The sequence below is a fragment of the Carcharodon carcharias genome, chromosome 25, assembly GCF_017639515.1.
Source record: "Carcharodon carcharias isolate sCarCar2 chromosome 25, sCarCar2.pri, whole genome shotgun sequence".
Taxonomy (NCBI): Eukaryota; Metazoa; Chordata; class Chondrichthyes; order Lamniformes; family Lamnidae; genus Carcharodon; species Carcharodon carcharias.
This window is the reverse complement of record NC_054491.1, coordinates 32502660-32528676: the sequence shown is the minus strand read 5'-3', so window position 1 is coordinate 32528676 and position 26017 is coordinate 32502660. Positions and strand designations below refer to the sequence as shown.

At 43.0% G+C, this 26017-nt stretch overlaps 1 protein-coding gene across 1 annotated transcript in view; it reads left to right on the top strand.

Annotated features, from left to right (window-relative positions):
• The window catches only part of LOC121269585 (V-set and immunoglobulin domain-containing protein 2-like), a 71892-nt gene that overhangs the window by 35648 nt on the left and 10227 nt on the right, over positions 1 to 26017 (top strand). The window contains exons 4-11 of the mRNA XM_041174286.1: positions 3043 to 3204; positions 9500 to 9579; positions 9693 to 9746; positions 11910 to 12008; positions 13837 to 13962; positions 16729 to 16741; positions 18790 to 18909; positions 22074 to 22212. Coding sequence (XP_041030220.1) covers positions 3043 to 3204; positions 9500 to 9579; positions 9693 to 9746; positions 11910 to 12008; positions 13837 to 13962; positions 16729 to 16741; positions 18790 to 18909; positions 22074 to 22212 — 793 coding nt within the window. The remainder of the gene's footprint in view (positions 1 to 3042; positions 3205 to 9499; positions 9580 to 9692; positions 9747 to 11909; positions 12009 to 13836; positions 13963 to 16728; positions 16742 to 18789; positions 18910 to 22073; positions 22213 to 26017) is intronic.

Sequence of the window (26017 nt, the reverse complement as noted above, 5' to 3'; positions counted from 1 at the left end):
GGATCAAATGCTTTTAAGGTTTCATGGCTCTATCTCTATGATATCTGATCTCAGAGCGCAAGCGAGCTTCCCTCGGCCTGACAGGAGTCAGACATTTTCAGAGGCTATGTGAAGGTCTATGGAGTGCCCTCACTGCATGTTGTCATCATCCTCCTGCAATCAAGTGACTATTAGGGTCTCCACTGCTTCTCCATGACAGGAACATTATCACAGTGGGTATGTGCATTGCCATTGGTGCTAGACTGGAGTCAAACATACATACGTGCAATGTGAGGATCTATGGTGTCTCCTCACTACATGTCATCATCATCCTCCACAAATCTAGCAGCTATAAGGGCCTTCCAAGCACGCCTGCCTTGTGTGGCCAATGCGAGGGCCTCATCTTCATCTTCGTCGCCTTCGAGGACCTCTTCACCCTCACCCCATTGGTGTCCTCCTCATTGGAGGATACCTCCAGCTCCTCCATCTCCTCCTCCGCCAGTTTCTCTCCCCGTTGCAGCGCCAGGTTGTAAAGTGTGCAGCAGATGACGATAATGCATGACATCCTCTGTGGACGGTATTGCAGGGCTCAACCAGACCGATCCAGGCACCGGAGCCTCATTTTCAGCATCCCGATGGTCTGCAAGTTACGAGTTGCAGTGTGAGCCTTGTTATACCATCGATCTGCTGCAGTCTGAGGCCATGCATGGGTTTCATCAGCCACATCCTCTGTGGGTAGCCCTTGTCCCTCAGGAGCCATCCCTGCAGCTTCTGTGGACCCTGGAAGGCTTCAGGGATTTGTGACTGACCAAGAATGTAGGAGTCACGCAGAGTCCCTTGAAACCGTGCGCAGACCTGCAGGATGCATTTGTGGTGGTCGCACACCAGCTGCATTATGGTTGATATAGCTGACCATGTGTTGCGATGGAGATCTGAGTGCCACGTGAGTGCAGTTGATGGCACCTCTTACCTACGGGAAACCAGAGACCTGGGCAAATACAATCGTTGTTGCGTCCTGACTGCCCAGGTCCTGGGTGAAACACACAAAGTGTTGTGTGCCCTCGCAATGATGGCATCTGTCACCTCATGGATCCATTTGTGGGTGGTGGCTTTTGATATCCCACAGAGGTCACCTGTGGAGCCCTGAAAGGAGCCACTGGCTTAGAAATTGAGCGCCGTGGTCACTTGCACGGTCACTGGCAGTGGATGCCCTCAGTGGCTCCGTGGCGCCAAATCCTGTAGTAGCTGGCAGATGTGACTGACCAGTTCCCTTGATATGTGCAGTGTTCAACAACACTGGTTCTTGGCCATCTGCAGGTTCGAAAGGCGGCACCTATAGACCCTGGGCCCAGCTGGGCGCCGACCAGCCACGGTTCGCTGTGGCTCTTCGGCGGCATGTGCAGGAGACCCTGTGGCCTCCTCTTCCAGAGGGTGCTGCTCCTCTCTCTGCACAGCCAGGCACCTCTGTCGCTCTCTTCTCCATCGTCTTCGCTCTCTTTAAGCCACGAGACATACAGCTAGTTCACCAGGCTCCATGACCCTAATGTACTCCTCCTCCAGGATGAAAGAGAAAGACATGTAGTTAAGTCATAAGGCCCTTTAACACATCCCGGAGAGTGCTGACAACCACTTGGATGGCCAGAGATTAGTATGCTGCATGGATGCCCAAAACACCATCCACCTCCAACCCACTCTACCCGGCCAATTGGCGGCAGCTTTGCCCACTGGACCGGATGCTGTGCCCTCAGCTCAGGCACAGGCATTCTCCTAAGCCAAATTTCAAGGCTGCACTGTTACCTTGAAACATGGGGGAGACTGGTCCAAACTGGGATGTTGACATTGCCAGGAGCTATGAGCACCTCCACCAGTGACTGCTCCATGACCGGCTTTAGTGAGAAGATTGTACAACGTGTGCAGTCATCCAGCTGTCTCCAGTCCACTAAAATGCTCATTACTTTGCAGTCTGTGGCTGAGGGGTGAAAAGCTCTGGAGTATTTTAATGCCTCTGTGTTGCTTGAGTGGGCAGAGAAGCTAGAGGCCCGACTCCAACCATATCAATGTGGCTGCACCTGAACTGCCTCAGCTGCAGAGGAATGGTCACTTTATACAAGGTGTCCCTAACACGTTGCCACTTCCCTCGCCCACATCCCCCCAACCCCGTACGTGTTTGTGCACCACCTCCAACCGCAGAGCAGCACTTGCAACCCCCCAACGCGCCGCAACCTTGAAGCCCAACAGGCAACCCGGGTGAGTGTTCCGCATCATTACTGTGTACTCAGCTCTGAGTTCCCCTCAAAGTGCAGCCCGCCAAGTACACGCCTTTTAAATGTTATTGTGAAACACGTCGGTGTGTGAAGTGACCATTCCTCTGCAGCTGAGGTAGTTCAGGTGCAGCCACATTGATATGATTGGAGTTGGGCGTCTAGTTTCTCTGCCCACTCAAGCAATGCAGAGGCATGAAAGTACCACCAGGTGCTCTAAAGCTTTTCACCCATCGGGCACAGACTGCAAACTAATGAGCATTTTAGTGGACTGCAGAATCACGCCGACGTGGGCAGACAATCCAGTGGTGGTGGATGATTCCGGCAGGCTAGGCTTATAATGATATGCAGATGTATTACAACGTGGTTCCCGACATCTAGTGGCCAGAAATACGGCCCGCCATTGGTGGGCAGAGTGGACGGTCACAAACTGGTTTCACAACATCGTGAAACTGATTTTTAGCCTTCTCACCATATTCTCCGCTCACGTCACTGAACACACCTGGCGCCAGTGGGCAAGGACAATTCCACCCATAGTAACAGGGTGCAGTCTGTGTGCTTGGCATATGCAAATTATGGACACTGAACTCCAACAGCAGGAACCAAAGGTTCAGATTGGTTAGGAACACAAGTTAATTGATAACATACCATATTTTTCCTTGTGTCTTGGCACCTTAGAACTTCTGTATTCCTGTAATCCCAGTAATCAAACTTAGTCATTGCTACATAAATTCATTATTTAAGTCCACCAATATCTTTAGGCGATGATACTGATGTGTGCCATTTCTTTCTAATTGAACAGTACCGCCATCCACTCCAGAGTGTAAAGTGATTGGAAAACCATACATTGGAAACAATGTGACGTTGCTGTGCAGCTCGACAGAGGGTCGGCCAACGCCTAAGTATATATGGTCAGAGGTTAACCCTGGCACTGCGGAACCTTCATCAAAAGTCATGATAAAAGGTATGCTGGATACTGTCTCTCACCATGAGGAATGTAGTCAATTCTTAACTCTAGTAAAGCAGAAAGAAAGAAATTGTACCTGTATAATGTGCATCACATCTTCATGATATCCCAAAGCACTTTAAGACCAACAATGTGTGGTCACTGATATTTTGTTAAGGACCATCACCACAGGACAACTTGTTCTGATCTGTGACTTCTTGGGATAGACCTATGACTTCAAGAAACTGAATTCTTCTATACCTGTGGAAACACTTGGGCCAACATCTCCTCTACCGATGGAAACCACCTTGCTATGTTAAAAAACCTAAGTGTCTCCAGTTTTTTCTGTTGTAATACGCCTTTAAGAGATTGCAAATGACATCACTGGAAAGGAAGCGTGTCATGTGATCCAGTTTTAGTTTCACTTTTGGTTTTGAGCACAGCACAAACAGACAGCTTTGCTGCTGATGTCATCAAGCTTTATATCCATGTTCACGTGGCTAGAATTAATAAAATGAAACCACAATGTGTTTGCCCAATCCCTTATGACAGATTGGTGCTTTTGTGTTATAAAAACATAACAACCCTCACAATTGATATCTCTATACTGTCCTGCCAAAAGCACTTAAAGGTCTCTTTTATATTTTGGCAACTGGATGCAGTATTCAAATGTGGTCTGACCAGGGGAATAAAAAGTTTGACCATAACTTCCTCTGACTTACTGCTTGGACTGTGTAGTGCAAAAGCTTATTGGCCTTGTTAAGTATTACTCGGAATCGGTTGAGCATGTTTAGCATCAGATTGACTAAGACTTCTTGATCTCTCTTAGCTTTATCATTGAGTATTTCAGCATAGTTCTATTTTTCCTTCCTTTGTGTAGCACTTTACATTTGTCATCTGACATTTTTCATCTGACATTATTCTTCCCAACTCAAATACAAAGTTATATTTTGTCCATCTCAATTTGTAATTTCTGAGTTGCCTACTCTGACTCCATTAAATCTCTGACATTGGGATCTTCTGCAAATTTGATCAATTCGCAATGAGTTTCTGAACCATGTCATTGATATAAATTCAAACCAGGAGAGGTGCCAGCACTGAACCCTGAGATACCCAACTCAGCACTTTACCCAACTCTACCCTTACTCTAAAGAGTACTTCCTGTTTCCTATTCTTCATCCAGTTTCTTATCCATTCTCATGGTTTATTTTAAATCCCCATGTGCTTGAGTTTAATTAATAATGTCTTGTAGAAATTTATCAAAAGTCTAATGCACCACATCATTGAATGAACTGCAGGCCACATGGAATGTTTACATTTAAGGGGATGTATCTTGTGCTGCTGTCCATCACGAGCCACCACGAGACAGGATATGACGTTTAATCCCGCATACTCTGTAGAGAGAAAGAGCATCAGTCCTACAGGCCAGATGTGTTCTACATAGCCTCCCAGTTACCATTGTATGCATATCGTTTTCTCTTCAAATAAAGGACCCACATTTTGTTCTCCCAATCCTTGTTGTTTGATTGGTATGTTTGCACTAAAAAGAAGAATGCAACATTGGGGATTTTCATCAGGCAAGTTCTTCCTCTTCTTCCGTTCTGATGAAGAGTCATACGGACTCGAGGCGTTGGCTCTATCTTCCTCTCCACAGATGCTGTCAGACCTGCTGAGTTTTTCCAGCAATTTTTGTTTTTGTTTCAGATTTCCAGCATCCACAGTATTTTGCTTTTAACTTCCTCTTCCTAAATTTGTGTGGTTTCTTGGTAACTCAGCTATTGCTGATCTGATGATTTTCAAATTTTCTTCTGATAACAAATTGCATTATCTTGCATGGTAGGGAAGTCTGACGAATGGGTCTAGTTGCCTGCATCTACTTTGCCTTGCAACCTTTTTGCACTTTGTCACTGTAGCCTTTTTCCAATCTACTGGCACTTGTGCTGTGTCTATTGAGTCCCTCATAATAATTGCAGATGCCTCACAAACCTCCACTCCAGCCACCCTCAGCACTCAAGATAAATGCCGCCAATCCCTGGAGATGGATTTGTTTTGGGCCTGCTGAGTCTGCCTAGAATTCTGACTCATTTATAATGATATCATTATTTTACTTGGATATCTTTGGAGAGAAGATGTTGCACAAGGCTTCTCTTATAAATATTTAGAGGAATTAGCCATTAACTGTAAGGCACACTTTTTTGCATGTTGGAGCATCCATTTGTGGATCATTCAAGTAGATGGCCAGCCAGTTAGTGATCTGTATTGAGTAAGTTGGAGTAGGAACTCCCCTAAGATAAAAGCAAAATACTGCAGATGCTGGAAATCCGAAATGAAAATAAAAGAGTCACATGGACTCGAAACATTAACTTTGTTTCTCTCTCCACAGATGCTGCTGACCTGCTGAGTTTTTTACAGCATTTTCTGTTTTTATTTTATGTTATATTAGGGACCCCCCTGTATATTGCTTATGAATGAATTTCAAATGGATTTAAATATTGTGTTTAAATAAAGTAAATTATACAACACTCAAATATAATGCCCTGCCAACACAAAAAAATGCATATTTGATTATTTTTCCATATGGATTATGTATCTTTCAGACATTTGGCTAATTCCATGGTTTTTCAGTATAGCTGGGGATAGCATTTCTGGGTTCCTGACATGGACATTTCTGTGGGCCCATGTTTTATTTGGCCGTGCTCCGCTAACATTGCTTCCATGCAATTTAGAAAACTGGCAAAGGACAACATTGTGCCTGAAAAGGTGACAACTTAACAGCAGCCATATTCTTTGTAAACCAATAGTTCTATGGCTTTGTAACATCAGCTGTGAGTATGCCCAAAATAGCTAATGTATTCTGCTTCAGTTTGTGATGTGCTCTGGCTCAGTTTAGCATTTTTATATTTTCCAGCTTATGGAAGTTTAAACTAAAGATAAGTAAAGGGGATATGGTGACATAGTGGTATTGTCACTAGTAATCCAGAGGCCGAGACTAGTACTCTAGGGACATTGGTTCAAATCCCACCACAACAGCTGGAATTAAATCTGGAATGAAGGCTAGTCAATGATGGTGACCATGAAAACATCATTAACAAAAACAGAATTACCTGGAAAAACTCAGCAAGTCTGGCAGCATCAGCGGAGAAGAGCAAAGTTGACGTTTCAAGTCCTCATGACCCTTCAACAGAACTGAGTAAAATTAGGAGAGGGGTGAAATATAAGTTGGTTTAAGGTGGGGTGGGGGGAGAGAAGTGGGGGGGGGTGGTTGTAGGGAGAAGCAAGCAGTGATAGGAGCAGATAATCAAAAGATGTCACAGACAAAAGAACAAAGAGGTGTAGAAGGTGGTGATATTATCTAAACGAATGTGTAAATTAAGAATGGATGGCAGGACACATAAGGTACAGCTCTAGTGGGGGTGGGGTGAAATGGGACTAACAGGGCATAAGAGGTATAGATTTAAAAATAATGGAAATAGGTGGGAAAAGAAAAATCTATATAAATTATTGGAAAAAAACAAAAGGGAGGGGGAAGAAACGGAAAGGGTGTGGGGATGGAGGAGGGAGTTCAAGATCTAAAGTTGTTGAATTCAATATTCAGTCCGGAAGGTTATAAAGTGCCTAGTCGGAAGATGAGGTGCTGTTCCTCCAGTTTGCGTTGAGATTCATTGGAACAATGCAGCAAGCCAAGGACAGACATGTGGGCAAGAGAGCAGGATGGAGTGTTAAAATGGCAAGCAACAGGGAGGTTTGGGTCATGCTTGCGGACAGACCGAAGGTGTTCTGCAAAGCAGTCGCCCAGTTTGCGTTTGGTCTCTCCAATGTAGAGGAGACCGCATTGGGAGCAACGAATGCAGTAGACTAAGTTGGGGGAAATGCAAGTGAAATGCTGCTTCACTTTGAAAGGAGTGTTTGGGCCCTTGGACGGTGAGGAGAGAGGAAGTGAAGGGGCAGGTGTTGCATCTTTTGCGTGGGCATGGGGAGGTGCCATAGGTAGGGGTTGAGGAGGAGGGGGTGATGGAGGAGTGGACCAGGGTGTCCCGGAGGGAATGATCCCTACGGAATGCCGCCGGGTGGGCGAAGGGAAGATGTGTTTGGTGGTGGCATCATGCTGGAGTTGGCAGAAATGGCAGAGGATGATCCTTTGAATGCGGAGGCTGGTGGGGTGATAAGTGAGGACAAGGGGGACCCTATCATGTTTCTGGGAGGGAGGAGAAGGCGTGAGGGTGGATGCGTGGGAGATGGGCTGGACACAGTTGAGGGTCCTGTCAACGACTATGGGTGGAAAACCTTGGTTAAGGAAGAAGTAGGACATGTCAGAGGAACTGCTTTGGAAGGTAGCATCATCAGAACAGATGCGATGGAGGCAAAGGAACTGAGAGAATGGGATGGAGTCCTTACAGAAAGTGGGGTGTAAGGAGCTGTAGTTGAGGTAGCTGTGGGAGTCTGTGGGTTTGTAATGGATATTGGTGGACAGTCTATCACCAGAAATTGAGACAGAGAGGTCAGGGAAGGGAAGTGTCAGAAATGGACCATGTGAAAATGATGGAGGGGGAGATTGGAAGCAAAATTAATAATTTTTTCCAGGTCCTGACGAGAGCATGAAGCAGCACCGAAGTAATCATCGATGTACCGGAGAAAGAGTTGTGGGAGGAGGCCGGAGTAGGACTGGAACAAGGAATGTTCCACATACCCCATAAAGGCATAGCTGGGGCCCATGCGGGTACCCATAGCCACACCTTTTATTTGGAGGAAGTGAGAGGAGTTGAAGGAGAAATTGTTCAGCGTGAGAACAAGTTCAGCCAGACGGAGGAGAGTAGTGATGGATGGGGATTGTTCAGGCCTCTGTTCGAGGAAGAAGCTAAGGGCCCTCAGACCATCCTGGTGGGGGATGGAGGTGTAGAGGGATTGGACATCCATGGTGAAGAGGAGGCAGTTGGGGCCAGGGAACTGGAAATTGTTGATGTGACGTAAGATGTCAGAGGAATCATGGACGTAGGTGGGAAGGGACTGGACAAGGGGAGAGAGAAGGGAGTCAAGATAACGAGAAATGAGTTCTGTGGGGCAGGAACAGGCTGACATGATCGGTCTGCCGGGACAGTCCTGTTTGTGGATTTTGGGTAGGAGATAGAAGCGGGCCGTCCGAGGTTGGGCGACTATCAGGTTGGAAGCTGTGGGAGGAAGATCTCCAGAGGAGATGAGGTCAGCGACAGTCCTGGAAACAATGGCTTGATGTTCAGTGGTGGGGTCATGGTCCAGGGAGAGGTAGGAGGAAGTGTCTGCGAGTTGATGCTCAGCCTCCGAGGTAAAGGTCAGTGCCCCAGACAACAACAGCACCACCCTTGTCAGCGGGTTTGATGAAAACATCATTGATGTAAAAATCCATCTGGTTTACTAATGTCCTTTAGGAAATGAAATCTGCCATCCTTACCTGGCCTATATATGACTCCAGACCTACAGCAATGTGGTTGTCTCTTAAAAGGTCCAAAAAGCCCTTTAGTTCAAGGGCAATGAGGCATGGCCTTGCCATCTAGGCCCATGTTCAATGAAAGAGTAAATTATAAAAACACAAACGAACATTTGGTTATCAGAAAACCAACCAGCTCATTACTTAGCACAAATAACCTCAACAGTCACTCTCCTACAACCAGTTGACAAAGACATTCTACTCTCCCCAGACACATGTCACTGAGACACTCAAGCTTGTTGCCCATCCGACTCCCCTGAGACTTTTTTCCTCCAACTTTCACATTTCATACTCTCACTCTTCAACCCCTCCAACCTAGTTAAGCTGGTGTTCATTTATTACTTTCCTAGTTGTGCTGGATCACTTTACATTCACTCCCTCTCGGTTAGTGCTGGAACTCTCCTTCCTCCAAACCTTGAAGGATTGGTCCCTGTTTCTCTCCTCTTCCCAACCTCCCGCACCCCACAAGTCATTGCTTCCAGTGTCTGTGCCTTTCTTTTCACTAATATCCAAATTATTTTGCCTATTTTTCTATTTTTAATAATTTCCTTCTGCTTCACTGCTATCCATTTCTCATTTATCAGTCCCTTTCATTTTTCCTCTGCCCTCTCCTTTCTCTTTCTCCCTTCTTATCATTGTAATTTCAATTTCCTTTTATCTTTCCTTACTTTCTCTCTCCTTCATATTCCCCATCTCTCTGCTCTTCATTAGTGTCAGTGTTCATCCTGCCCCATAATTACATGAGTCTGCTTGCCAGCTTGAATTGAAAATAAAATTGGGCTGTGTGTAAATTCCTGGCCAATCTGATCCCACTACGCTGGTTAGGTTAAAATTACCCCTTCATCTCTTCAGGATTGTGGCTGTTCATTCTGGTGACACCTGACCAATGTTCCTTCCTCAAACTTAATAGGGAAAGTAGCTTACAGTGTCCGGTATGCATTTCAAAAATGTCATTATTTGAGGTGCTCTAAAACATTTTAATTGCGATTAGGTGTTTTGCAAGTGCAAATATGTTTCTTTTCATTTAATCATGCTCTTTGAACAGTCAAATGGAAAGACCCAAGTGTTATCTCTTCACTTGTCACACCCTCCTCCACAGGTATGCATAGTTGTTCAATTAAGTGTTCCGTCAGCGCATTGTAGTCACTTTGATTTAAATTAAGGTGCTAATTTGTACCTAGCACCCATTGAACATGTAGGCAAGGCACTGTGTACTTAGCTCTCTGATCAGCTAATGGAAGTGGAATCAGAAGTCTGTACAACAGAATGGGACAATCTTGTTTCTTATTTAAAGGAGAAAAATGTGCCTCTGTACTGTAAAACGGGCAGTTGCAGAGCTTTAATAGATATGTTCTTAATAAAAAATACTAATAGCATAATTTTCTTTGTCAATTGTTAATATATTCGCAAAACTTACAACTGTTTCATTTTTAGTATGTCCCCCCCCCTAACTTCTAAAGGCGCTGGTTGTGGTAGAGTTTTGTTCCAAGCAGCCATTCAACATATTTGAGTTGCTTTTTGGCTGTGGGGTGCAACACCATTGACCAAATTCTATCCTCAGCTGACAAGCATCTTTCAGCATTGGATAAAAAAACAAAGGGGAGTGTGGCTGATTTTTCTGCTCCCCTGCCACGGGGCACTGAGGCCAATTAAAGTATTTTTTTTTATTATTTCATGGAATGTGGGCATTGTTGTAATGTGAGTTTTTTAGATGTCTCAATAATGAGATCTTCAGGCTTGTATATTTAAACATGAACCGTTTATTGTTAGTCTTTAATTATTTACAGAGCCCTGGTTACTGTCATGCATGGAGCTGTTTCTCCATGCAGGCTGGTTCCAGAGTGTGTTCTCAGTCTGTTACTATGTGACTCTATACATTATACTGTGGACAGGGCTATTCTCCAGCCCCATGTTAACCGTTACTCTGCTGAGCACCTTTACATTACAGTGGCATGCTGTCACATGATATAAAATCCCCTTTTCTTCTCTAAAGAAAACACTCCTTTCCAGTGGAGTATAAGTATTTGTAATACAATCTTTACTTGCTATCCCTGCTCCTCCATCTTAAGTCTCTGGCTTTATAAATTCAGACAGTCTTGAGGCTTGACAGTTCTTTCACATTTCGGTCTGTCACGTTTGGAGGAATGGTAGCAGTACCCTGTGTCTCTGGTACTTAATAGTTGGTTACCTCCGCTTGATTCACTTTTTGTGCTCCTTTGAGTTGCGTTTCTCTTTATTAACAACCCCTCTACTTTTTCTCAGATATTGTGGGTTTGTCCCTTCCTTCTAAGGGGAATGTGCACTCTGTTCGTTCCTGGAGTGGCTCAAATTTTCTTTTTCTGTGGTGTCTGCCATGCTCTTGCTGGTCACATACATTTGGCAAATGGAATCTTCATTTCCACTTGTTTCACAATCTCAGCCAAACATTTTTTTGCTGTTTTATTTTCAAATTGTTTTGGAAGCTTATGAATCTTTTCATTCAGCTCAATGGTTCTCAGAACATCTGAGACACCCAGTGCTCTTTCTTCTTCTAGTTCCGTGCACTTCAGTGTCGGATTTACATTTTCCGATCTTATTCAGTCTTTTCTTTCTCTGTCTGCAACAGAAGTTTGTCCTTGTCCTTCATTCTGGTTTCACTGTTGGCCAGGTCTTTCTCCGGTGATGCTTTACCTTGTTTCAGTTCTGTAACTGTGTTACTGATGGCTTCTTTATCCACTCGCAGCTTGAAAAGCTTTACGGCTTTTCCTTTCAATGCCTCCTCTTTTCCATTCAACTGCTTCTTTAGTTCTTCAGTCTCTTTCTTGTAGTTTTCGGCTTCCTCTAGGAATATTGAATATTGCTGAGTCTTCACTGCCAACAGGTTCTTCAGTTTGTTCAGAGTAATGTTACATTCATTTTGCCTCTCCTCGCAATTTTCCAGAAGAATAAACATTGTCCTGAGGAATGCTTGCAACACATCTTTCACCAGGTTTACCTTTTCTTTGCGAAGCTCACTTGTTTCATCTTGCGTTTCCTGTAATTCAGTAGAGTTTCCTCGAGTTTCTCACGCTGTGCTTCCCTGCTGCTGTTTAAGACAGCCTTCATTTCTTTATATTGCTAAATGGTAATGCACTTCTTTTGCATTTGACCTTGAAGAACAATCAGTTGTTCTTTCAACTGTTTGACCTCTTACCAACTCACTCTAGGCTTCAGTGCTTCATTTTGTTGCTACTGATATTTCCAATACAGCTTTTTCTGAAGTAATCTTCAACATCTTTTTTAGCTCCTCGTGTTTTTCCATGGCTACATATTGAATCTTCAAGGAGTCTTTCAAGGTCGCAACTTCTTTGCCTGCCTTTTCCGCCTGCTGTTTTGCCTGGCAGTACACCTGGCTGAATTTTTCCAACTGCTGCTTTGCTTCGCCAACTGTGGAATTGAGGATCACTATCTCCTCCTGATACCTTTGAGTCATCTCAGAAATTTGTTTGTTGTCATGCCAGGCCGATTACAGCCACAAATTACTTACAGGCATATTGAACTTTTTTAAGGAAGATGTGTGTATTTTTAAAGAAATACAAGCAAGGACACTAAGCAAAAGATGGCTGATAATGTAAAGTGACCTCTTTCTCGAAAACTTCTGTGTGGATTATACTGACACATCTGTCTTGAGAGAACATGGAATGTTACATCTGAAGAGATGTCAGGCCTTCTTCAAGCAGAGATACTTAAAAGGGGAATAGGAAAGATGCAAAAGACTGAATTTTAATCTCCTGTAGTTGTGTAGACAAAAGGCTGATCAGCACATCTCAGCAATCACCCCAAAATCCAACTCCTGTTGATTTATATCTCAGAATGTGTAAATAGCTCTGAGATGGATGCAAGGCGACTATTTCCTCACATACACAGAGAAAATGGTTTAAAAAGCTACCTGCAGAGCAGTTCAGTGTGTGCTAGTTTGCTGTGAAGCATAAAAAGGCCAATGAGTCACCCCTGCAGTTGCAGGTAAAGCCTCTCTCTCTCTCTCTTGCTGGAGGCAAGGCTTTGCAGAAGCCACAATCAAAAAGGAAATAGGACAGCCTCTTCAGCTACCCTGCAGAATCAAGTGTCTGCAAACTGACTGCAAAACTGCCAAAGGCAGTTCTACTGGAACCATCGAACTTAAGGGCTGCAATATATCGTCACCTGTGCCTCACGAACAAGCCAAAAACTGATTCATATATATTTAAAAACCTTTATTTGGACTCTTAACTTCTCATTCCTGATCTGTGTGTATGTGTATTGTATTTTTATTTATTTTTTCTCGTGTTTTAATAACTAATCTTTCCTTGACTCGAGAAAGACTGGTTAAATTAGTTCCTAACAATAAATACATTTGGACTGGGAAAAGATATACGGGGGAAGGGATCCCTTTTAAATTAACATTTTTGCGATGCACTGAGATGGCGGGGGGTTGAATAAAGAAGGGGAGCCAGTTCATTCCTCCTCACCCGGGAGCATAACAAAATTTGGGTCCCTTTCGGGAAGTTAATAAATTGGGGGACCTCGCCCGGGGACTGGTTGAAACATTGTTCAGATCTTGAAAGCTTGGTTCATCGAAGAGTTCAGCTTATTGTGTGTGTGAGGCATCAATAATGTTGGAAATGATATGAGTAAGCACATACACTGTGGCGATGTGGAAGCTGACCACATCGGCCTGAAACACCTGCTTTCAATATTTGCGATAAGTTAGGGGCCATTATGTCACACCTGATGGCCAACAACACAACTGTTGTGAAATGATGTTATTCTATTTTCATTAGTGCAAGGTATACGGCATATGGTTATCACCCGTGCCACCGCCATACTCCTAATATTTCTTAACTTTCCTAACCCTACTGCTATGTCTTGGTGCATCCCCGACATCCACAGTGGAGGTGGAGGCTGCCTGCTGACTGCTACACCATGATTTTGTGATGACTTTGGTGACATCCTCTGGAGGAAAATGTTAGAAGCTGTCACTAAAGCAATCATAGCAGATTTGGATGCCCCTGGCCTACTTTGGGCCCCATCCTTGGCCTGTGGAGCAGGAGGGGATTGAGATCTGCTGGATACTCCCAGAGTCCCCTATGTGGAATGGCCTTGAGGTGTCCAGATGCTAGTGCCTGGGTGACTCCTTGAGGAGAAGAGTAAGCTGGAGTGAGGTCGACTTGCCCTGCCCCCTCCTTGCGTAGCCGCTGATGGATACCACCAATGGTTACAGTGATGGAATGCTGCTCCTGCAACAGTGCATGACCTACGTCCTGGACCAAGGACTCTATGGCGGCCGCCAACCTACCAGTGTTGACCTCGGTGCGTTGGTATGCCGGTGTTATCACCTCAGACTGAAGGTGACAGACTCCTCCATCGTGTGTTGCAATCTGTGCAAAGCAGCTGACAACCCTAGCTGATGTTCCCGTGACTGTCGCTGAAGCTCCACCAACTGAGTTAGGGCCAAATCTGGAGGCTCGTCATCAGACGCAGACTCAGCAGAACCCTGGCCTCCGCAGTCCTCTGAGCACCAGCTCTCTCGGATGTCCCTGTCTCCACCTGCTGTGGACCAGATTGTGTGCTATGTTCACCAGGTTGTGACCCTCAGGCTACTCCAGAACTAGGTCCCACCGAGGTGTGTGTTTCTGCACTGGTGTGGGTGAGCACTGTGATGGGTCTTCAATGGTGCTCTCTCCTCTCCTTCTAACTCTGAAGTGTCTTCAAGGCTGGAGATGAGGGCCTGGCTGGATAATGCCTTCAGACACTTTCCAGAGGTGCCTATGAAAGAAAGTAGAAATTACTTAAGGATGACAAACAACTGGAATATAGAAGAATGGATTCACAGTATGGTTGTCTGAGGATGAGCTGGTGCAGGGTCCTCACTTGGGTAGGTGTCATCCATTTCACCGTTGCCACATGTATGATCCCTGTCCTCTTTGGCCAACATGATGGCACACTCCTCATATATAGTGAGGGCCTTAATTTCAGCCATTCCAGCCCCTTTCTGGGACTTCTCCCTCCTATTGCATGTGAGCTAATTCTGCATGAAGACAAATGGAGAGATTGTGAGCAGTTACATGTCAAGGTAAATATGAACTTATGAACAGGGAGGAGGAGTAGGCCATTCAGGCCCCTGAGCCTGCTCCACCATTTAATAAGATCATGATTGATCTGATAGTAACCTGAAATTTGCATCCCACCTACCGCCAATATCCTATCACCCTCTTGCTTACCAAGAGTCTATCCACCCCAGCCTTAAAAATATTCAAAGACTCTGCTTCCACCACCTTTTCAGGAAGAGAGTTCTAAAGACTCACGACCCTCTGAGCGAAAAATTTCACCTCACCTCCATTTTAAATGGGTGACCCCTTATTTTTAAACAGTAGCCCCTAGTCCTAGATTCTCCCACAAGAGGAAACATCCTCTCCACATCCACCCTGTCAAGACCCCTCATGGTCTTATATGTTTCAATCAAGTCACCTCTTACTCTTCTAAACTCCAACACATACAAGCCAAGGCTGTCCAACCTTTCCTCATAAGACAACCCATCCATTCCTGGTATTAGTCTGGTAAACCTTCTCTGAACTGCTTTCAATGCATTTAGATCTTTCCTTAAATAAGGTGATCAATACACAATACTACAAATGTGATCTCACCAATGCCCTGTACAACTGAAGCATAACCTCCCTACTTTTGTACTCAATTCCCCTGACAATAAATGATAATATTCTATTAGCTTTCCTAATTACTTGCTGTACTTGCATACTAGTCTTTTGTGATTCATGCACTAGGACACCCAAATCCCTCTGCTCCTCAGAGCTCTGCAATCTCTCACCATTCAGATAATATGCTTCTCTTTTATTCCTCCTGCCAAAATGGACAATTTCATTTTCCTACATTGAACCTACATTGGGCCAGATCTTTGCCCACTCACTTAACCTATTTAATCTGTTTGTAGCCTCCATATGTCCTCTTCACAATTTACTTTCCTACCTATCTTTGTGTCATCAGAAAATTTGGCAACAATCCCTTCAAACCCTTCATCCAAGTCATTTATATAAATTATAAACAGTTGAGGTCCCACCACTGATCCCTGTGGCATGCCACATCTTGCCAATCTGAATAAGACCCATTTATGCCTACTCACTACTTCCTGTTAGCCAGCCAATCTTCTATTCATGCCAATATGTTATCCCCTATACCATGAGATTTTATAACCTTTGATGTGGCACTTTATCAAATGCCTTCTTGAAATCTAAGTACAGTACATCCACCGGCTCCCCTTTATCCACAGCACACGTTACTTCCTTAAAGAACCCCAGTAAGTTGGTTAAGCACAATTTCCCTTTCACAAAACCATGTTGATTCTGCCAGATGACTTTGAGCTTATCCAAGTGCCCTGCTATGACTTCTTTAATAGCAGCTTCTAACATTTTCCCTGTGACAGGTGATAAGCTAACTGACCCGTAGTTTCCCACTTTCTGTCTCCCTCCCTTTTCGAATAAAGGAGTTAAATTTGCTATCTTCCAATCTAATGGGACCTTCCCTGAATCTAGTGAGTTCTGGAAAATTAAAACCAATGCATCAACTATCTCACTAGCCACTTCTCTTAAGACCCTAGGATGAAGTCGATCAGGACCTGGGCTCTTGCCAGCCCGCAGTTCCAACAATTTACTCAGTACCACTTCTCTGATGACTGTAATTTTCCTGTAAAGTCCTTCCGCACTTCCATTTCCTGGTTTCTAGCTGCTTTTGGGATGTTACTTGTATCCTCTATAGTGAAAACTATGCAAAATACCTGTTCTATTTAATTGCCATCTCCTTGTTTTCCATTATCAATTCTCCAGACTCACTTTCTATAGGACCAATGCTCACTTTGTTAACTTTTTTCTTTTTTAAATATTTATAAAAACTCTTACTATCTGGTTTTATATTTCTAGCTAGCTTTCTCACATACTCTAATTTTTCCCTCCTTATTAGTCTTTTAGTCATTATTTGCTCTTCCTCACATTCTGTCCAATCTTCTGGCCTTCCACCCATCTTTGCACAATTATGTGCTTTTTCTTTACATTTGATACCAACTTTAACCTTTCTAGTTAACCAAGGATGGTATGTCCATCCCTTGGAATTTTCTTACTCATTGGAATGTATCTATTCTGTGCATTCTGACATATCCACTTAAATATTAGCCACTGCATCTCTTTTGAGCCATCCCTTAACCTAATTCATCAATTCACTTTAGCCAGCTCAGCTTTCATGCCCTAATAATTGCCCTTATTTAAGTTTAAAAACTTAGTCTCAAAAGCACTTCTCTGTCCCTCAAACTGAATGTAAAATTCAATCATATCATGGTCTGTGCTACCTAGGGGTGCCTTCACTATGAGATTATTAATTATTCCGATCTCATTGCACAATACCAGGTCTAGTATAGCCTGCTCTCTGGTTGGCTCCAGAAAATGCTGTTCCAAGAAATTATCCCGAAAGCATTTAATGTACCCTTCATCTAGGCTATATTTGCCCATCTGACTATTCCAGTCTATACGTAAATTAAAATCTCCCTTAATTATCACCGTGCCTTTCTGACAAGCTCCAATTATTTCTTCCTTTATGCTCAACCCTACCATGTTATTGTTAGGCACCTGTACGCAGCTCCCACAAGTGGCTTCTTGCCTTTACCATTTGTCATCTCTACCCAAACCGTTTCCATATCCTGGTTTCCTGAACTTAGATCATCCCTCTCTATTGTGCTAATACCAATATTAACTAACCGAATCAACCCTCCACTTTTTCCTCATTTCCTGCCCTTCCTAAATATCCTGTACCCTTCAATTTTCAGGTCCCAATCATGTCGTCCTGCAGCCATGTCTCTGTAATGGCTATCAAATCGTAATTATTTATTTCTATGTGCACTCTCAGTTTATCTGTTTTCTTTCGAATGCTACATGCATTCAGGTACAGAGCTTTTAGTTTTATCCTTTTATTCTTTTTATAAACTCTAGTTTCATCTGTTGATTTACTGTTAGGTTTGTACTCTCTATCCCTTCCTATCACAGTTTGCTTTTCATTTCCCATAATAATGCCTTTCTCTTTTGCCTTGACTCTACTCTTTGGTTTACCACATCTTCCCAAATTTGATCCTTGCTTTGTGTGCATGGTGAGTGGAGCAATAGACGGGATGAGGACGTGATGTACACAGGACGTGAGACCAGATGGAGATGTGAAGGTGTGTGTGAGAGAGTGAGTGGTGATGTGCCTTCAGCTGGCAGTGTGTGAGATCCCTCTGGAGTGTCATCTTGCTATGTCCTGATGGGCATGTGAATGTGTGAGTTGAGGGTTATCAGAAGGTTGACTTGCCCTGCCGGAACAGATGAGATCATTTATCCTCTTCCTGCACTGGATTGCAGACCTTTTCTGCACCACATTTGCACCGACTGCTGAAGCCACTACCTCCCAAGCTGGAGTGGTGCCATTGGTGGACCTCCTGGGGTAGAGGACATCCTGCCGGGCCTTGAAGTGTCCAATAGGTGACCCATCGAAGCCTCGCTCTTCTTGCCTTTTGTGGTCTTGTCTTCCTGGAGCTATCCTGGCCTGGAGATGTTGAGAAGACTGATTGTGGATGCACTTTAAATATGGCGCCCAGAGGAAAGAACCACTGAGGTCACGACGGGGTGGGTGAATCAGTGGCCGCCTGCCCGCAATCTGATGTGCTTCTGGTTTTCACATCAGTAATGAGGTGGGAGTGGGCAATACGACACAAAAAGCTGCCATTCCACTCAATGGGGAAAATGCCACATTTCCTGCCCATCACCACATTTAGAGCGTGGATGAGAAAATCCCACCCTTTGCGTTAAAAGTTCATCAACTGACTCCTGTGAATTTGCTCAGTAACTTTCCTCCACAGTTTCTAAAAAAAATAGTTAGGTTCTAACAAGCCAGGTTTCACTCTGGGATCTGATTGTCCAGTATTAACATCAGCTGGTATCGTAACAAATGGGAATCTAATGGTTTACTCCTGCTGCTACTGGACCCACTAGATTGTGGCTCTGTGGTTTACTACTGTAGTGGCAGATCTTTATTATTTCACTTGATTCCTCCTTGATTGTGAGCATCTTGAGTTTTACTTCAGTCATTTCTTTTCTTCTCTTCCATTATTGTAGATTCCAATAAAGGTACTCTATTTCTGAGAAACCTGACAATGGAGTATTCAGGAACCTACAGATGTGTGGCATCCAACGTCCTTGGGGAACAATCATGTCAGCTGGTTCTCACAGTCACAGGTGAGGAGAGGTTTCTTCTGCAGAGTTTAGCCTCGTAATCCTTTCAGAAAAATAGCCCTAAAAATAGTTTCGAGCAAATGCCACTGCAAACAGACGGCATTGAGCTATCTTTCAGTTTGCAATATAACCGTAATTTTTTTTTGCTCTTTTTTGGGAAACAAGACTTCGCAGCCCTGTAGCATCTTGTGAATGGTGTGGGTGAGATTCAGCAGGGACTCAGCCAATTGAGGGGAAAAAAATTTTGATAATTAAAACATAGACGTGTTAATGTGGTATTCACCGGATGTAGCGAATTTGTAAACATGGTTTTGAAAGTTTGCTGTGTTCAAAGATTAGTTTTTGCATGATTTTCACTAAAAATATGGAACAAAGGAAATCTGCGCTAACAGGTTTGATGATGTCACGACAGCTAATGAGCTAGAGGAGCTCTTATCTCGATTATTAGTTCATTTAGAACTCAACACCATCTGAGATTGTCTGCATTGTTAGAACTAATTGTGAAAGGGTTACATCGTGCCTATAGGATTTGATTCTATTGCACCTGCAGCTGACTAGATTCTAACACCTAATGTCACACCACTGCAAGGTATAAATGTGTTAAATCTTATCAGATTTTGAACAACTAGTGCAGAGAATTAGAAAACTTCCCTTCTGTTTCTGGGGTTAGAATTTAATTTAGTTCCATGTGATAATAACAAAAGGCATCCTCTTTCTAATGGTTAATTATGTGCCCTTAATCTGTGCTATATGAACCTAATCACTAGTGGATACTTATTTTGTTTTGCTTTGTGGAACTGGGTTAAACGGGAGGTGCATCGCCCGCAGTTAAACAGGAACTTCAGAACAATAGGATACTAGTGAACAGTGAGCAACGCTGTCTATAATTGATGACTTAATGGCCATTGTCACCCAGAATGTGGCAGCGGGAGAAATAGGAATGTCGTGTTGGTCCAGTAGGGAATGCTTCACGAGGCTATATTGGCATAACCTAAAGGGAGACCTGCATGACATAACATTTGTGCTGTGTCGGACCTGATAGTTCTTCAATGCTGTCACTTCTGTTAGTTTGATTAGACCAGAATCCACGAAAACATAAGTATTGTGAGTTCACAGTTGTTAGAGGGAATGTTTTACAAAGAATAATCTTCTTACCCTTTGGGGGAATTCTTACAGCTTCAGTTCATTTGATGCTGCTGTTGAATTACAGGCACTGCATGTCATTGAAACTAGTGAGACATTTCGTCAGAGCTGACGCAAGATCATTGGCCTGAAATGTTAACACTCGTTTTTCTCTCCCCTGCTGCCTGAACCATGGAGTATTTCCAGCATTTTCTGTTTTTACTTCAGATTTCTGCGTCTGCACTATTTCACTTTTGTAAGGAGATTCCAGATTCATTTCCCAATCTGCACCAAATTGCACTGAGTTACTTTGAATCAATCCGGAGGAAGGAAGGACACCACAAACTGGCCTCAGTGCTCTGAGTTAGCAAAGGGAAAGTCAGCCAGTGTTTCGTGAGATCTGAGTTCACACATAGCCACTATCAGAGTAAGTGGTCAACACCAACAGGAGAGGACTTTCTGGGAGAAAATCAATAAATAGCCCTTGGACTTACATTACCTGGTTCCCATCCTTCCGCAGAGGTGACTTCAATTTCCATCAAAGCTTGTGCTGTATTAAAGGGGGACAATGGTGTAGTGGTAGAGACTCATAAGCCAAAGGCCCAGGCCAATACTCTGAGAACAGGGGTTCAAATCCTACCACAGATGGTGGAATTTAAACTCAACTAATAAATCTGAAATACAAAGCTAGTCTCAGTAACAGTGACCATGTCAACCATCACTGACTGTCATAAAAACCCACCTGGTTCACTAATGCCCTTTAGGTAAGGAAATTTACCATCCTTACCTGATCTGGCCCAACATGTGACTCCAGCCCCACAGCAATGTGGTTGACTCTTAACTGCCCTCTGGAATGAGCTAGCAAGTCACTGAGTTTCAGGAGAAAATAGGGATGGACAACAAATGCTGACCCTGCCAGTGATGCCCACATCCCATGAAAGAATAAAAAAGACAATGTGCACATACTTCATTGCACTCCAAGTATCAGAGCAACAACCAAATTTGTCCTCCAAACTATTTCTAAGCACAAACTATAACATTTCATTAGCTGAAAAGTGCTCTGAGACATATGGTGGTCATGAAACGTATTATATAACTACAAGTCTTCCCCTTTCTTTTATTTCAGCAACATAGCAAATGATTGGTCATAAAATTGATTGTGACTTTCAATTTTTTTTAACTTGTCATGAAGCTTTGCTTTCAGTATACTGTGACAAACAACTCTTCATCTTTGACAATATAAAGTTTTCTCTTTTTGTGATATAGCGAGGCGACACAGGCACATTGACATTGAAATGGTTAGGGGTTCTCAACTTCAATTATAAATATGTAGTTATTAATATGCAGAAATTAGTTTAATTTCAATTTTCCCAAAACTTCTAAGCTTCCCCTTAAAACTCACTTCTTTGACCAAGCATTTGGTCATTGCTAATATTTCTCTTTATAGCCATTTTTAAATTTTGGTCTAATTGCACATCTGATGTGCCCTGGGGCATTTTTCAAAATTAAAGGCTAATATACTGATGAAAATTGTTCATTTTAGATGGAAGGCATCTGAGAGGTGATCTTGTAGATATATATTGATAGTAAATGGTATGGAAAAGGTTAATCTGGGATATTATTTTAAATTAAACAGTGGGTATAGGCTGAGGTGATATTGGAGCAAACTGGCAAAAACAAATTTTAGGATAGATATCAGATGATTTTTTTCCAAGCAGAGAGTGATCAATGGTTGGAATGGATAAAATGTGAAAGTAAAGAAGTAGAACAATTGAAGAAACAATGAGGTGCAACAATAAATAGCAGAGTTGTTCTGGGTTGATGTATTCAAGATGGGCTGAATGGTCTTCCTGACCTGGGAGTAGCTTCTGATCTAGTTGATTGTGACCACTGAAAATGAATTACCCTTATATCTGTAAGAGAGAGGTGATATCCATCTCATCAGTCTGAATTGGAACTGAGTAGATAGAGTGTTTTGTTAATTGTATGACCCATCCTTCGAGTACCAACGAATTTTGTGTGTGATCTTTCTTCCTCCTTTACAGTGAACAATGAAGCTGGAGTGGTTGTTGGAGCTGTGGTTGCTACCCTCATAGCTCTGCTTCTGATTGCTGTTGTTACGTACTACTTACTTCGCCACAGACGGAAGAGCCCCAAGACCCCTGTTGTCGGACATGAATTGAGGTTTGGATATTTATAGATGGCTTCAATATTCCTGGGCTAGGGAATTGAAAATCTCCCACCCCTGGGACATCCGGACATTGGGCCTGAAGTTGCTGGAGCCAGCAATCTCAGCATGCTCCATGGGGTGGATATTTTCCCTCATCTGCAGCTCAATATTATTTTCCAGCATTGCTTGTCGAAGTGTGAGCTGATAACAAAGGCAAGGTCAACTAGCCACCTTGGATCTGGGTGAATGAAATGACCTGCAGTCTATTGCCTTAACCAGAGAGACTTAAGGATAAGGAAAGAAACAGAGTGAGCAACAGAGAAGGAAATAGGGTGAATTAGAGTCAAATTAGATACAGAAAGAGAAATAAATTAAAAAGAATTCCAATGACCTTCTGAGAGAAGACATTCCTTCTCATCTCCATCTTAAATGAGGGATCCCTTATTTTTAAACTGCAGCCCCTAGTTGTACCCACGAGAAGAAACATCCTTTCAGCAGCAAACTGGCCAAGCCCCCTCAGAATCTTATATGTTTCAAGAAGATTGCCTCTCATTCTTCTAAATTCCAGTGAGTATAGGCCCAAACTACTCAACTTTTCCTCTTAAGAAAACCCAAGTGAACCTTCTCAGAACTGCTTCCAATGCAAGTATGTCCCTCCTTAAATAAGGAGACCAAAATTGTACACATTTCTGTAGATACCATCTCATCAATTCCCCCCACAGTTGCAGCAAGACTTCTCTCTATTTCCCCTTGTCATAAAGGCCAGTATACCATTTGCCTTCCTAATTTCTTGCTGTAGCTGCATGCTACCTTTTTGTGGCTCATTTACAAGAAAACCCACATTCCTCCATACTGCAGCATTCTGCAGTCCTTTTCCATTTAAATAATATTCTGCTTTTCTTTTCTTCCAGCCAAAGTAGATAACCTCACATTTTCCCACATTATACTCCAACTGCCAGATTTCTGCCCACTCAAGTTATCTATATCCTTTTGCAGACTCATTGCATCATCAAAACAACTTGATTTCCTACCTGTCTTGGTATCGTCAGCAAATTTGGATGCAATACAGTCAGTCCCTTCGTTCAAGTCATTAATATTGATCGTAAATAGTTGAAGTCCCAGCACTGACCCCTGCAGCACTCCACTAGTTACAATTTGTCAACCTGAAAATGACCCATTTATCCCGACTCTCTGTTTCCCATTAATTTGCTGATCCTCCATCCATGCTAATATCTCACCCCAACACCATGAGCTCTTGTGCCGTAACCTTCATTATGGTACCTTATCAAATTTATTTTGGAAATCTAATTACACTACATCTACTGGTTCCCCTTGATCTACCCTGCTTGTTACACCCACAGAGAACATTAATAAATTTGTCAAACATGATTTTCCTTTCACAGAACCATGATGCATTTGCCTGGTAGTATTATGATTTTCTATTTGTCCTATTACTGTCTCCTTAATAATAGATTCTAGCATTTTCCACATGGCAGGTGTTAGGCTAACTGGCCTATAGTTTCCTGCTTTCTTGAATAGAGATGTTATATTTGCTGTTTTTTAATCTATTAGGACCTTTCCGGAATCTAGGGAATTTTGGAAGATTATCAATGCAGCTGCTACCTCTGCGGCCGCCTCTTTTAAAGGCATCAGGCCATCATGTCCAGGGAACTTGTCAGCTTTTAGTCCCAGCACTTTTTCTCTAATGATCTGACTGCTTTAGGATCATCACTCCATTTTGTCCCCTGTTTTTCTACTAATCTTGTGTCTTCTACTGTGAAGACAAATACAAAATTCTTGTTGAAAGTGCCATTTCCTTGCTTCCCATTATTAATCTCCCAGTTTCACCCGATATGGGACCAATGCTCACTGTCACTGCTCTTTTCCTTTTTGTACACTTGCAGAAGCTTTTACTGTTTATTTTTAGATTTAGAGTCATGGAGTCATAGAGGGCTACAGCACAGAAAAAGGCCCTTCGACTCATCGAGTCTGTGCCCCTCAAACAAGTACCTAATTATTCTAATGCCATTTTTCAGCTCTAGGCCCATAGCCCTGTATGCCATGGCATCGCAAGTGCAAATCCAAAAACTTCTTAAATGTTATGAGGGTTCCTACCTCTACCACCCTTTCAGGCAGAGAGTTCCAGATTCCCACCATGCTCTGGGTGATAAAAGTTCTTCCTCACATCCCGTCTAAACCTCCTGCCCCTTACCTTAAGTCTCTGCTCCCTGGTTATTGATCCTTCCACCAAAGGGAAAAGTTCCTTTCTGTCCACCCTATTTATGCCCCTCATAATTTTATACCTCAATCATGTTCCCCCTCAATCTCCTCTGCTCCAGGGAAAATAACCTCAGTCTATCCAATCTCTGCTCTTAACTAAAACTCTCCAGCCCAGGCAACTTCCTGGTAAATCTTCTCTGTACTCTCTCTAGTGCAATCACATACTTCCTATAATGCGGATTCCAGAATTGCACGCGATACTCTAGCTGAGGCCTAACCAGCTTTTTGTACAATTCCAGCATAATCTGCCTGCTCTTATATTCTATGCCTTGGTTAATGAAGGCAAGTACCCCATATACCTTCGTAACCACTTTATCTACTTGTCCCGCTACCTTAAGGGACCGGTGGATATGTACACCAAGGTCCCTCCGATCCTTGCTACTTCCCAGGGTCCTATCATTCATCATGTATTCCCGTGCCTTGTTTGTCCTGCCCAAGTGCATCACCTCACACTTATCCGGATTAAATTCCATTTGCCACTGATCAGCCCATCTGACCAGCCAGTCTATATCCTCCTGTAATCTAAGGCTATCCTCCTCACTATTTACCATCCCACAAATTTTCATGTCATCTGCGAACTTACTGATCAACCCTCCTACATTCAAGTCTAAATCGTTTATATATACCACAAACAGCAAGGGCTCCAACACCGATCCCTGTGGAACCCCACTGGACACAGACATCCAGTCACAAAAACACCCCTCTACCATCACCCTCTGCTTCCTGCCACTCAGGCAATTCTGGATCCATTTGCCAAATTGCCTTGGATCCCATGGGCTCTTACCTTCATTATCAGTCTCCAATGTAGGACTTTCTTGTTAGTTTTCTCTCATACCGTAATTTCTCCCTCTTTATTATTTTCTCATCATTCTTTGCTGGTTTCTAAAATGTTCCCAAATCTACTAATCTTCGCAGCATTGTACAACTTTTCTTTCAATTTGATACCATCCTTAACTTCCTTAGTGAGCCATGGATGGTGTATCCTTCTCAAAGTATTTTTTCTCAATGGAATATATATATTTTGAGTTATGATGTGTATCTTTAACTGCCACTGCTTCTGTATCATCGTATCTTTTTAAACATATTTTCCTAGTCTGCTTTAGCCAACTCTTTCCTCCTACCCTTATAATTGCCTTCACTTAAGTTTAAGGCTCTAGCTTTAGAAACCCCGTTTCTCACCTTCATAATGAATGTGAAATTCTATCATGTTATGATCACTCTTAACTAGAGGATCCTTTACTAGGAGGTCATTAATTAATCCTGTTTCATTGCACATTACATATTCTAAAATAGCCTGTTCCCTGGTTGGTTCCAGAATGTATTGTTTAAGAAACTGCCCCAAATGCACTCTATCAACTCATCCTCTAGGCTACCTCTGCCAATTTGATTTGTCCAATCTATGTGAAGTTGAAAATCACCCATGATTATTGTAGTAGCTTTCTTTTTTAAGTGCCCATTACCTTTTGCTTTATACTGTGCCCTACAGCATAGCTACTGTCAAGGGGCCTATAAACTATTTCCACTATTTTCTTTGGAATT